At 45.5% G+C, this 12,737-nt stretch overlaps 1 protein-coding gene across 1 annotated transcript in view; it reads left to right on the forward strand.

Moving 5' to 3' along the window:
* LOC139278170 (adhesion G-protein coupled receptor G2-like) overlaps positions 1-12,453 on the forward strand; it is a 60,760-nt gene extending 48,307 nt beyond the window's left edge. Inside the window, exons 9-13 of the mRNA XM_070896823.1 lie at positions 1,943-2,059; positions 2,159-2,201; positions 2,289-2,395; positions 6,458-6,576; positions 8,801-12,453. Coding sequence (XP_070752924.1) covers positions 1,943-2,059; positions 2,159-2,201; positions 2,289-2,395; positions 6,458-6,576; positions 8,801-8,867 — 453 coding nt within the window. The 3' untranslated portion in view covers positions 8,868-12,453. The remainder of the gene's footprint in view (positions 1-1,942; positions 2,060-2,158; positions 2,202-2,288; positions 2,396-6,457; positions 6,577-8,800) is intronic.
* Positions 12,454-12,737: the final 284 nt, after the last annotated feature.

A 12,737-nucleotide genomic window follows, 5' to 3' on the forward strand; every position in this document is an offset into this window, starting at 1 on the left:
GGGTGGTGGAGGCGGGAGTCGGGTCGGTGTTGGGTCCGCTCCGGGGGCGGGGGGGGAAGGGGGGAAGCGGGAGTCGGTGTCGGTGTCGGGTCTGGTCCGGGGGCGGGGGGGGGGAAGGGGGGAAGCGGGAGTCGGTGTCGGTGTCGGGTCTGGTCCGGAGGTGGGGGCGGGGGGGTGGTGGAGGCGGGAGTCGGGTCGGTGTTGGGTCCGCTCCGGGGGCGGGGGGGGAAGGGGGGAAGCGGGAGTCGGTGTCGGTGTCACGTCTGGTCCGGAGGTGGGGGCGGGGGGGTGGTGGAGGCGGGAGTCGGTGTTGGTGTCGGGTCTGGTCCGGGGGCGGGGGGGGGGGGCAGGGGGGAAGCGGGAGTCGGTGTCAGGTCTGGTCCGGAGGCAGGGTCGGTGGGGGGGGGCGGCGGAGCGGGAGTCAGTGTCGGTGTCGGGTCCGGACCGGAGGTGGGGGCGCGGGGGCGCCGGGTGGGGGGAGCGGGAGTCGGGTCGGGTCCAGTCCGGGGGCGGGTCCGGTCCGGTCGGGGGGCGGGGGGAGGGGGGGCGGGAAGCGGGAGTCAGGTCGGTGTCGGGTCCGGTCCGAGGGCAGGGGGGGGGCGGGGAAGCGGGAGTCAGGTCGGTGTCGGGTCCGGTCCGGAGGCGGGAAGCGGGAGTCGAGTTGGGTCGGGAGGAAGCAGGAGCTGGGGCGTGGGAGGAGCCTTATGCACGCAGCCCCAGTGAGGCCATTCGGCCAGGGCTAGGGGCTGCGTGCTTCGGGCCTCTCCCACACTGTTACGGGCGCCATGAGCTACTGCACTTGCGTGCCCACTGTAGCGCGCATGTGCAGAGGTCCCCGCACTGTTTTCAGCGCAGGGACCTGGCTCCATCCCCTACAGCTCCTGCTGCGCTGTGCCGAGGGCCAGTGGACCTGCAGGGAGCTAGAGAATCTGGAGTTTTTTTTAGGCGCACTTTGTGGCGCGAAAAACGGGCGTCCAGGTTGGGACTGCGCCGTTCTAGGCGCGGCTCGAAACTTGGGCCCTATGGGAGCAGCAAGTTCCATGTCAGTTTCCCTCATCCTTTGCATCGCTTTGATTTTCAAACATAAATCTTTCCTACATGCTGGATTTCCATTTAAAGATTTTTCCACTACCGGCCAGTACATTCCTACCAACTGTAACCAACCTCCACTTATACTGCAAAATATTGTGCATTTGCAAAAGAATTGAGCAGCACAGTATTCTGGGGCACTTTTAACTAGCTGGGAAAATTACTGAAGCTATTGCTCCTACGAGCAACTGGGGAATAGAAACACTGACCATCCATCTACGGCAATGCAAAACACTTTCCAGTGTGTCACCTGATGTCAGGTCAATTAGCTACAGAGTAAGTGTCCCTTTACTGTGTACCAAGATCAGGAGATCACTTCCAGCTACACAGCGGGAACTTTTCTGCTCCCCACATTCAGCATCCTGGATCAATAGTCTCCTATTTGAGAAAAGAGACTCCTATTTGATCAGTTAGATTGGATTGGAAACAAGGCCCTCAAAGGTGAAAGGCCAATGTACTAACCCAGTCTCAATCATCTTTTTGTAATGTTGGTGAGGCGATTCCTACACATGCACCAAATATGTGTGTGCAAAGCTCTGCTGCCTCTGTTTTGGTAGAGATGGGTAGCTTAACTGTAGCTGCCCACTCGCACCATTCAGAAATGCTTTTGATTCTGCCTCATTTAGTGTAATACAAAATTGTCCTGACTTTCTGTGGGCAATGCCATGGGAGCTTCACCGGCAGATACAAGAAATAACAAAGCAGAAGAATGGATTCTGACCAGCTTTGATGCAACTCATTGCTAATTTATTCCATGTGTAAAAAGTTTTCAAATTTATTCTTGTCTAAAGTAACCAACAATATTCCGTACTTGGTTCGAGAAATTTACATGATGTTTATGTTGTGTCTACAGGGTCACAATAACAGCACTGTATTAAACAATCTTGTCGTTGGAATAAAAGTGGTGAATGTCACCATTAAAAATCTCAAATACCCAGTGATCATTGAGTTTCAGAACGTATCATTGCCGGTAAGAAAAAAAAAATTCATTCTTCATTATTCAACTTACTAAAATCAATTATTTATATGACTGACAGTCCTTGATTATTGTAACTCAATTTCATTTTAGAATCAATCAGTTGGAAAATGTGTCTTTTGGGATTTCAAAACAGGTAGAAAATCATTTTATTAGTTACTTAATTAGTTCTGGAACTGATGAGTAAAGGAACAGCCGCTGACTTTGTAACTTTTCATTACAGGGAGCACAAGTAGTGGTGATTGGAGTGAGGCTGGTTGTACGACAGAAACTGAATTTAATAACATCACCTGCAAGTGCGACCACTTGACCCATTTTGCTGTGTTACTGGTACGAATGATACTGTGCATTACTCTGTGTATTTCATCTTATTCTGTATGGGTGGAAGCAGCTGTATTAATCTTTCACCACGCTGTGTGATCACTTGATCCTAATCAGTGTAGTTTGAGCACAGTGAAGTCAGCATTCACCATATTAATGAATTCCATCCTTGTGTGATCACAAGAGTGCCATTGATGATTATTAGAGATAGTTATGTTGTCAATACTACAACTTTGGTATGATGGGAAAAGTTTATAATGGGATGACCAATCGATGGCCTCCTGAGATGCCGAGTGGAGAAATGGGGTGCCTTAGTGGGCAGGTTGATGTGATGTGTTCCGTGGTCTGGGACTCATGGTCACAGTCACACTTCGGGTCGTCCCTCATCTTCCACTTGTGAAGCAGGTGACTGCATCGTCTGTGCCCTGTGCAGATTGGGTTGAGCGCCGTCCACTGTCTTCGAGAGAGGTTGAAGCCAGGGACCTCTGCTGTTGGGTTAGTGATGAGGTTTTGGCAATATTCAAGATAGAGGCATTCCGAGTTCAAGTGATTGGTGCAGCTTGTTCAGATTTGGTCATACTTTGTCACATTTAATTTGCACCGCACACCAAGTAGAGTCGATTTTGCCCAGCCTCATGGCCATAGTGCACCTGTTTTAGGAGCTCGGAACGCAGGAAATTTGAGAATTTCACCTGTTGCCCCTCTGATGAATTTTCCTGCCTGCCTGCCTGCTCTTCACATGCAATTAGGAGTAGCTGAAATAAGCAGACATTTAAGAGACATGTAAATAAGGGTCATATGATGTCACTCCGACATGTGACCAGCTTTCCTACATTCCTGCTGGTCACAGATCAGGAGCACCCATAGAAACAGAGTGTCGGCTTTCTGCAGGGAATGTCCCTGCAGTGCAGCTTGGAGGAAGGTGAATGGCAATTGCCCAGAGAGTGCTGGGAATGCTTTCTGCTGATTTTGCAGCTAAAGATTTTTGTTCCAGTTTGAAGACGGGCTCCTTAAAACCTAAATCCATCCCGTGGGAGAGGCTTGCAGTTGAAGTCCCTAATGGGGGTACCTTTTGGAATCTTGGGCTCACTGCCGCCAAACATTCCTTGAGGTACATACGATAATTAGGAACACAATAGACCATTCAGCCCCTCGAGCCTGCTCCACCATTCAGTTAGATCATGGCTAATCTGCACCTCGTCTCCATTTTACCATCTTGCACCATATTCCTTGATACCCTTACATGACAAAAATGTATCCACTTCGGTCTTGAAAGTTGCAATTGATCCAACAGCCAATGCCTTTTGGACGAGAGAGTTCCAGATTTCTACTTCCTTTTGTGTAAAAAAGTGCTTCCTGATTTTTCTCCTGAATGGCCTCGCTGTAGATTATGGGCTGAATCTTGACAGGAGTGGGCTGAATAGGCGGGGGTGGGTGGGTGGGTTTGTGTTGGGATACCCGGAAGTTCGGGTTTCTCCGCATAGAAACATAGAAACATAGAAAATAGGTGCAGGAGTAGGCCATTCGGCCTGCACCACCATTCAATAAGTTCATGGCTGATCATTCCCTCAGTACCCCTTTCCTGCTTTCTCGCCATATCCCTTGATCCCCTTAGCCGTAAGGGCCATATCTAACTCCCTCTTGAATATATCCAATAAACTGGCATCAACAACTCTCTGCGGCAGGGAATTACACAGGTTAACAACTCTCTGAGTGAAGAAGTTTCTCCTCATCTCAGTCCTAAATGGCCTACCCCTTATCCTAAGATTATGTCCCCTGGTTCTGGACTTCGCCAACATCGGGAACATTCTTACCGCATCTAACCTGTCCAGTCCTGTCAGAATCTTATACGTTTCTTTGAGATCCCCTCTCATCCTTCTAAACTCCAGTGAATAAAGGCCCAGTTGATCCAGTCTCTCCTCATATGACAGTCCAGCCATCCCTGGAATCAGTCTGGTGAACCTTCGCTGCACTCCCTCAAGAGCAAGAACGTCCTTCCTCAGATTAGGAGACCAAAACTGCACACAATATTCCAGGTGAGGCCTCACTAAGGCCCTGTACAACTGCAGTTAGACCTCCCTGCTCCTATACTCAAATCCCCTAGCTATGAAGGCTAACATACCATTTGCCTTCTTCATGGCCTGCTGTACCTGCATGCCCACTTTCAGTGACTGATGAACCATGACACCCACGTTTCGTTGCACCTCCCCTTTTCCTCATCTGCTGCCATCCAGATAATATTCTGCCTTTGTGTTTTTGCCCCCAAAATGGATAACCTCACATTTATCCACATTATACTGCATCTGCATGCATTTGCCCACTCACCTAACCTGTCCAAGTCACCCTGCAGCCTCTTAGCGTCCTCCTCACAGCTCACACCGCCACCCAGTTAAGTGTCATCTGCAAACTTGGAGATATTACACTCAATTCCTTCATCTAAATAGTTAATGTTGGAGAGTTTTGACTCCACAGCGTGTGTAGTTTTAGTTTGATAGGTTCCCTGTCCGGAAGTCAGCCTGATTGACAGGCTTGGCTTCCAGTCTGACGGGGAACACTCCAAAGCAGGCTGCAGCCGTGGCCGCAGATATGATGCCTGCTGCTGTTTGTTGCCGCCTGTCGTATGGGGTTGTGGCGATCCACATAAGGAGATATTAGGACAGATGACCAAAAGCTTGGCCCAAAGAGGTAGCCTTGACCAAACAGGAATAGGACCCTCATTTACATATATTTATTAGGGGTTGGCTAAAACAATCTCACCTCAAAATGCCTTTGACCACAGTACTGTTGTACATCAGGCAAGAAAGATCACAAAGCAGTTTGGAGGCCCAGTGCCAATTTTTTGAACGTAAAATAGGCAGCTGTAAGTAGGGGAGGTGGGGGAAGGAGCAACTGGGCTATGAAATAACTTGGCTCACCAAATAAGGCACTCTGAGGCCTGGACAGACACAGTGCACCTCAGTTCTGCTGAGCCTGTGCAGTGCCCAGCAAAATTGGGAGGAATATCGGGGCAGGTTTCTGCATGCAAAGGCTCCTATTCCCAAATAAACCTGGAACAGAAGACCCAGTGGCACCAATAATATATGCACATGCCTAACATGTACTGTGGGAGACTTCATAATAGTTCCCAGTCACCGTTTGCGGTGTTTTTATTGACAGTTGTTAGAAGAAAGCCTGTCAGGGTGATCAAAAGCCAGTGAATCCAGATTAGCAGCCTCTGCCATGATCCCACCATCTATATATGCAGGTTCTGGCACATCAACCTGTCGACAACCATGGGAAACTGTCTTCATGAGTCATCAGCGAGCCAGGTGCAGAGCTCTGTCACCTGCTGAAAGACACCTGAAACTACAATGTAGTGCAAGGCTGGTACAGCCAGAGACAGAAACGTGCTTTCTCTATCTAGGCATGCTGCAATGCACTGTGCACTTAAGGAGCCATCAAACGTGGATTGGTTGTTGGGCTGCTCTGTCATTTGCTCAGACTCAAGCTTATATCTTATGTTTCCTATCCTTTCATTTTTGCCTGCCGTTGCTCAATCCCTTGTTCCTTCAGCCTTGGAATAATCTACTAATGGGCGGTGATGCCTTTTGAGCCTTACCAACACCTTTCAGGAGTTTTGTTAGCAGCCCTTTAAATTTGCCTTACATGAAATGTTCCACCCCAACAGTGGTGTGTCTGTTACACTGCCCAAATCTGCAGCTGGTACTGGGAATCATTTAGGATGGATTGGCATCAGCACTTCTTAATTAACTTATACCAGGGGACAAAATTGGCCCTGCTATCTTTTTAATGCTTAAACTGGATAACAATTTTGTACAAATGCAAATTCCTTCAGAAAATGTTATCATAGATATCCACTCAATATGCCACGTCCGCTAATTTAGTTGTTTCACTGGAGAATTCCAGATTTGTGGAGTGTAACGCAAAAGCCTGATTATGATCTAATGTGCCCGGCGAGGTGTGTTTGGGTGTAACACCTCGTTTACTCTCCGCCCAATTTTACTTCAATGAAGCTGACTAGAACGTAAATGCTGCTTTGATCTGTTAACACTGAGTATTTTTTTCCCAAAGGATCATGGCAGTGACAGTACCTCACCTTCAGCTTTAGCGAATCATTATATTGCATTGATTGCCTGTGGAGCTTTTATCATTTTTGTTGTGGTTACGATTTACTGCAACAAGAATATCAGGTAGGATCATCTGTTTCACCTGGGGCTGTAGCTCTCCTCTCTAAGTGCACTCCTGCTGAAATTCCGTTCTGCTTTTCATTTCCACGCCATAGATTTACCTCTTCTGGTGAATGACCAATCATGTAAAGTGTATGGTCGTATGCTGATACAGACTGGTTGGACCAAATGAGATGTTTCATGTTTTAACTACTGTGTATTTCAATTCATCCTTTGACTATCTCTAATTTCTTGATCTAATGGGTAGTATGAAAACTACCAATCAACAAACAGCTAGCAATAAACAGTTGGTGAGAAGGAGGAGGAGATGCTTCAAAATACTTTTGACTACCATCTTACTTTGACAACAACCCCAGAATATAATACTAAATATTCCAATATGCTCATTGCAGAATTGTGCAATACTAGCCTGCAATTCTTCATCCATTGAAGTTAGCAGATGGAAAACCACAGACTGGGAGTAAGCAATGTTACGATATGGTCTCCCGGCACATGCCAGGAGCGAATGTATCAGGGGTTTTACACCTAATTCCTGAAATAATTCAAAACGGCAATCTTTAAGCTTATTCCAAAAATGTCCATTCATTGCTGAAAATCACTTAAATAGATTTTGCCTTCAGAGTCGACCTTCTCCCAAGAGCTGGGGCTTGAGCTTTGCTCCTCTCCCGGAATATGCTTTCATCAGTTCACCCTTGCCTACTAATATTTTTAGGGCCTTCAGGCATGTGAGACAAATTAAATGTTGCCACTGTTAATGCTTCTTTATTTTGAAATTGTGACAAAAATAGTTGTGGGTTCAAGTTCCACTCCAGACACATGAGCACATAATCTAGGCTGACACCTCAGTGAAGTACTGAGAGAGTGCTGCACTGTCAGAGGTTCTGTCTTTCAGATGAGACATTAAACCGAGAACCCATCTGCTCCCTCAGGTGGCATAAAAGATCCCATGGCACTCTTTTGAAGAAGAGCTGGGGAGTTATCCCTGGTGTCCTGGCCAATATTTATCTGGTGTTACTGCTTTGATGTCAGACTCTGAAATTGCTGGGTTTTCACTCCGTTGCAGGAATTGCAATCAGGTGTGAATTCTGGCTGCCAACTCTACAGGCTGCTGACACCATCTCAAATCCTGGGGATGGAGTCATTCTTTAATTTATTCATTCATGGGATGTGGTCGTCACTGGCAAGGCCTGCATTTATTGCCCATTCCTACTCCTCCTTGCGAAGGTGGTGGTGAGCCGCCTTATACAACTGAGTGACTTGCTAGGCCATTTCAGAGTCAACCACATTGCTGTGGGTCTGGAGTCAGGCTTTTCACAGACCAGGTAAGTTTTCCTTCCCAAAAGGACATGCATGAACCAGATGGGTTTTTATAATAATCTGGTAGTTTCTTGGTCAATATAACTGATACTAGCTTTCTATTCCAGATTTTTACAAATTTAATTCACAGAATTTAAATTCCCCAGCTGCTGGGATTGTAGATCCAACTTAACTGAGGCGGAAACCATTAGTCTAGGCCTATCGGATTACTAGTCCAGTAACATAACCACTATGCTACCATACCCGAGGTTCATGTTAATAATAGAAGGGGGTGTCTCGCACCTGTAGAGGTACTACAGTGGCACCCACCCCTCCCCCACACGATAAATTGGAATGGCAGCCTGTCCCTTCAGAGGCCCTTAATGGGCTGAAGGGAAAATTGAAAATAAAATTCCCTGAAGGGGAACCAGAGCCTGCACTTAGTGGATTGATTACTTTTGTACTTTGGTATTCGGTCGGCCCATTACAGAGGCTACACCTGTCTTTAGCAGGCATGGGATCTGCTGGACCTAAGAGTGAGGTGGTGGCCGGAATTCCCGGGCTAGCCTGTGACCACTCCCTGAAATGGCCTCAAACTTCTGTCGCTATGTAGGGGACGTGGCTTGAAGACACAGCCACCTCCCTCCCAATCGGGATTTCAGATCCAACTTAACTGATGCGGAAACCATTCCAAATTCCTGCCCCTCGCAGGAGATCCACCCAAGTTTTTCCATCCCTGACTCAATAATTTCGGGCCTCAAACGTTTGTCTTTATTGTCAGAAAATTGTCGCTTAAAGTCCAACGATATGAATAAGGGTGCCACAGTGTTTGAAACTGATGGTGGGATTAAGCTAAATAAACCAGTTCACTCTGAAATAAGTCATTGGTTGTTTGTCTTCTTTTATAAGATGGTTGGGTTTTTTTCAACAGAAAACTGTCTCAGCGTTCAGTGAAACAGGCCGCAGGCTCCAGATCGAACACAATGGAAACACAATGATCCCGGATTATGTCTCTGCATTGTCGTTGCATTCTGGAGGCAGGGGACTTTTCAAATAGCTGAGGAATTTCCAAACCCTCTGCTAATAAAGAGACACAAGAATGTTAGCTTGTAACTAGAGGTGATGCTCTGTATGTAATAGTGCATCGTGAATACATGTAATAAAACCACAACTCCGTCAGTACTGAAGGAGCATCCTCCAGTTGCTTGCTTTCTAGTGAAGCCAGGCTTCCTTTTTAAATTGATTGTTGCAATTCTGATCTTGCTACAGCTCTTGCTTAATTTTGTGTGTGGGAGAAGAAAGAGGAGAAATCAAACCATTCCTCTATCTTAATATTGCACTGTGTTTCCCTTTTAAGAAGTGAAGGCTGGTTATCGATCTTGAATGAGGAATGTCCACTTCTTTCTATTTACGGTCTGCCCCCTTTTGTATCAAGATGCATGACTGTGCTGTTCAAACAGCATTACTGAAATCCAAGAAGCAAACTGCTGTAGTTTCAAAATGGGCAGCAAACTGGCCTAATGGCTTTCCGTAATGTAGATGAGGGTAATGGGAAAGATGGAAGTGGATCCCAGTAGGCATTCAGTTTTCATCATTGAAAGGCCTAAATGTTGCTGATTTTTTATTTTCAATCCCTGCACACCACCCTCACCCACCCACCGTGCCCCCCGTCCCCTGCTCCCTCGCTGCTCCCCCCAATAATCTACCACGTAACTTTTAAATTCTGATATCAGATGGGCCCCTCATTAAAGCCCAGTGTTACCAATGTTGTGACATTCTTCTTGCAACATGAACTTTTCCAGTTCTGTGATTTTTGAGTACAACAGATAATGCAAGGGACAGGGCTGAGAATTACTCTGTTAGCAGTGAGGTTTTTTCTGTGTATTCAGGAAATTAGACTTTAAATATAATCATTTTAATAGTTGTATGGAGCTTAACCATCGGCGTGGACCAGTTGGGCCGAATAGCTTGATTCTGTGATGTAAAATTCTCTGTAATTCTATGTTTTGCTGTCAAAATATGTGCAGATGGATATCTGGATTGCCTTGTGCCTGCACAGTGAATGGCGACTGAGTGATTGTGGAAGTATTTCACGATGTGAACCTCTGGAATGGAATGCCATGACTTTCCATTATTTCTTGCTGAGCTGGTTTACAAAGACAGGAATGAAGGCATTCTGCCAGCATCTGCTATTTGAAAGGCACAATGTAAACTTTCAGTGCTCCGTGCTTTCTGTTACGTATCTTTGGTGAGGGTGAATGTGAAGTATTCTGTTTTGTTTGGTGGCTGTATTTTCTGCTCCCATTCTGACACATGATTCCTCAATGTAGTGGTGGTGAATTTCTGCGGGGTTCCCCTGCATTTCGGCCATGTTTCTGGAGTTTCCACAGTTCTTCGGGCGGAGCTTAAGAGAACCCCCAAAGAAAGTGACCCCCACAGAAAATAATACACATATAACCAAAGCATCCAGTCTACATAAATTGGAAAAGCTTCAATATTGTTGTCGTTCTTAATCGAGATGCTGAAGTTTTAGGGAGCTGCAGCAGCAGAATCCTTTGATTCAGTCTGGTGATAAATACAGTAAAGAGAATTCATGACCATCTCTAATCCTGCCTCACCCACCCCACTACATTTTTGCAGACACAGGACAGCACCGCTCTATTTAGTGTGTTAAACAGCACGAGGGAAACCATTCTCCACTGTAGGGTATATATACACCCAACACCACAATTATCACTGGAAGCACAACCATTCCCAGAGCAGGTGAGCCATTACCCTCCCCCACAAAATGTCTTCCTTGTCTCCTTAGTTATTATTTTGGATCATACTTGCCAATCTCATACAATAATACTTATAGAAACATAGAAATTTACATTGCAGAAGGAGGCCATTTCGGCCCAATGTGTCCGCACCGGCCGACAAAGAGCCACATGGCCCTCGATCAGCAGCCCTGAAGGTTACATATAAATCTATGAACAATGAACAATGGCAGACAGGTAAAGAGCATCCGGCCCAACCAGTCCATCTCACACAACTGCGATACCCCATGTATCGCAACATTTTACACTCCACACCACCCGGAGCCATGCGATCTCCTGGATGAGGCAAAAAAACAGATAAAAACCCAGGCCAATTGGGGGACAAAAAATATGGGAAAATTCCTCTCCAACCCATCCAGGTGATCGAAACTAGTCCAGGAAATCACTCTGGCTGTAATAGATTTCATGATGTACTTACCATCGTGTCTGTGCCAGCCAACAAGAGGTTATCCAGTCTAATCCCACTTACTAGCTCTAGGTCCGTAATCCTGCAGGTTACGGCACTTCAAGTGCACATCCAAACACCTTTTAAATGTGGTGAGGGTTTCTGCCTCCACCACTCTTCCAGGCAGCGAGTTCCAGACCCCCACAACCCTCTGCGTGAAGAAGCCCCCGTCAAATCCCCTCTAAACCTTCCACCAACCACCTTAAACCTATGCCCCCTCGTAAATGACCCCTCCACCAAGGGAAAACGTCCTTGCTATCCAGTATATCCACGCCCCTCAAAATGTTATACACCTCAATGAGGTCTCCCCTCAGCCCCCTCTGTTCCAAGGAGAACAAACCCAGCCTATCCAATCTGTTCTCATAGCTAAGATTCTCCATTCCAGGCAGCATCCTCGTAAATCTCCTCTGCATCATCTTGAGATTAAATTATTCTTGGCTGTAATAATAGGTACGTTAGGATTTAATATTGTCTGCAAAAGTCTGTATGGGGTAATGAGTGAGTTAGCAAGGTTGTAGTCAGCAGTAGGACATATACAAGGTGAGGAAGGAAGTGAGAGAAAGGTGTGGTTGAATGTGAATCTTGGGCAGATTGTTAGGTGCTGCACAGGATAGAAATTGATGGAAGTTAGATTATGTTTCTCCACATATGCTGCCTGACCTGCTGAGTATTTGCAGCATTTCTCTTTTTATTTTAGAGTAGTTGGTGTTGATCTTGGTGCATTAACTTTCCTAGAAGTTCACTGTAGAAATCCACAGATCCCTCAGAGTGCACAACAGGAATCCATGACTGCAGGATAAGGGTGAATTCAGATACTCTTCTTACTATACATTCTTAATTATTATATTTCTTACAATCTCAAGATTTAAGTCTTGTCTTAGCTCTTACACAGTGGTCAACCAATGTGGCATATTTCACCAGCAATCTGAAACTTAGTTTTAGTAGTTTGAAGTGATTTTAAGGTTTTATTTTAACATTTTTTTATCATTATATAATTGTGTTAAATATTACTGATGTGTTTTTCTACTTGACACAAGTACTTTTCTTTAGAAAATGTGCTCAAAGCAAAATGGTGCAATTTATAAAATTATTAGAAAGCTTGTTTAGAGTTTGTGGCCAATGTGCTTTATTTTAATATTTTAGTTATTATACAACGGAATGTTATTGAGGTTGAGGGTGAGATTTTGCTTTATATTTAGACAGTTTGAAGTTATCGCGTCACCTGATGTACCACAAATATGTAAAACAAACATCACTGATCATTATTGTACTTGGTGAGAATTTATTTTCTTCGATAATGTACGGGACAATAATAACATAAAATGACTCCTATAACAGTGTTATATCTGTCTGATTCTTTTTAGCAATCTTGGGAAACAATGATACAATAATGACAAAACTGGATGCCAACGCAGCATATTTACTCAATTTAATTGAAAATCCCTCTCTCTTTGCCACTTGGGACACAATTACTCAATAAGGAACTCTGGAGAAACTTCTTTACCCAGAGAGAGGATAGAATGTGGAACTCGCTAACACATGAAGTAATTAAGGTGAATAACAAGGAAGCTGGATAAATACATGAGGGTGAAAGGAATACAAGG

Source organism: Pristiophorus japonicus, chromosome 13 (assembly GCF_044704955.1).
Source record: "Pristiophorus japonicus isolate sPriJap1 chromosome 13, sPriJap1.hap1, whole genome shotgun sequence".
Taxonomy (NCBI): Eukaryota; Metazoa; Chordata; class Chondrichthyes; family Pristiophoridae; genus Pristiophorus; species Pristiophorus japonicus.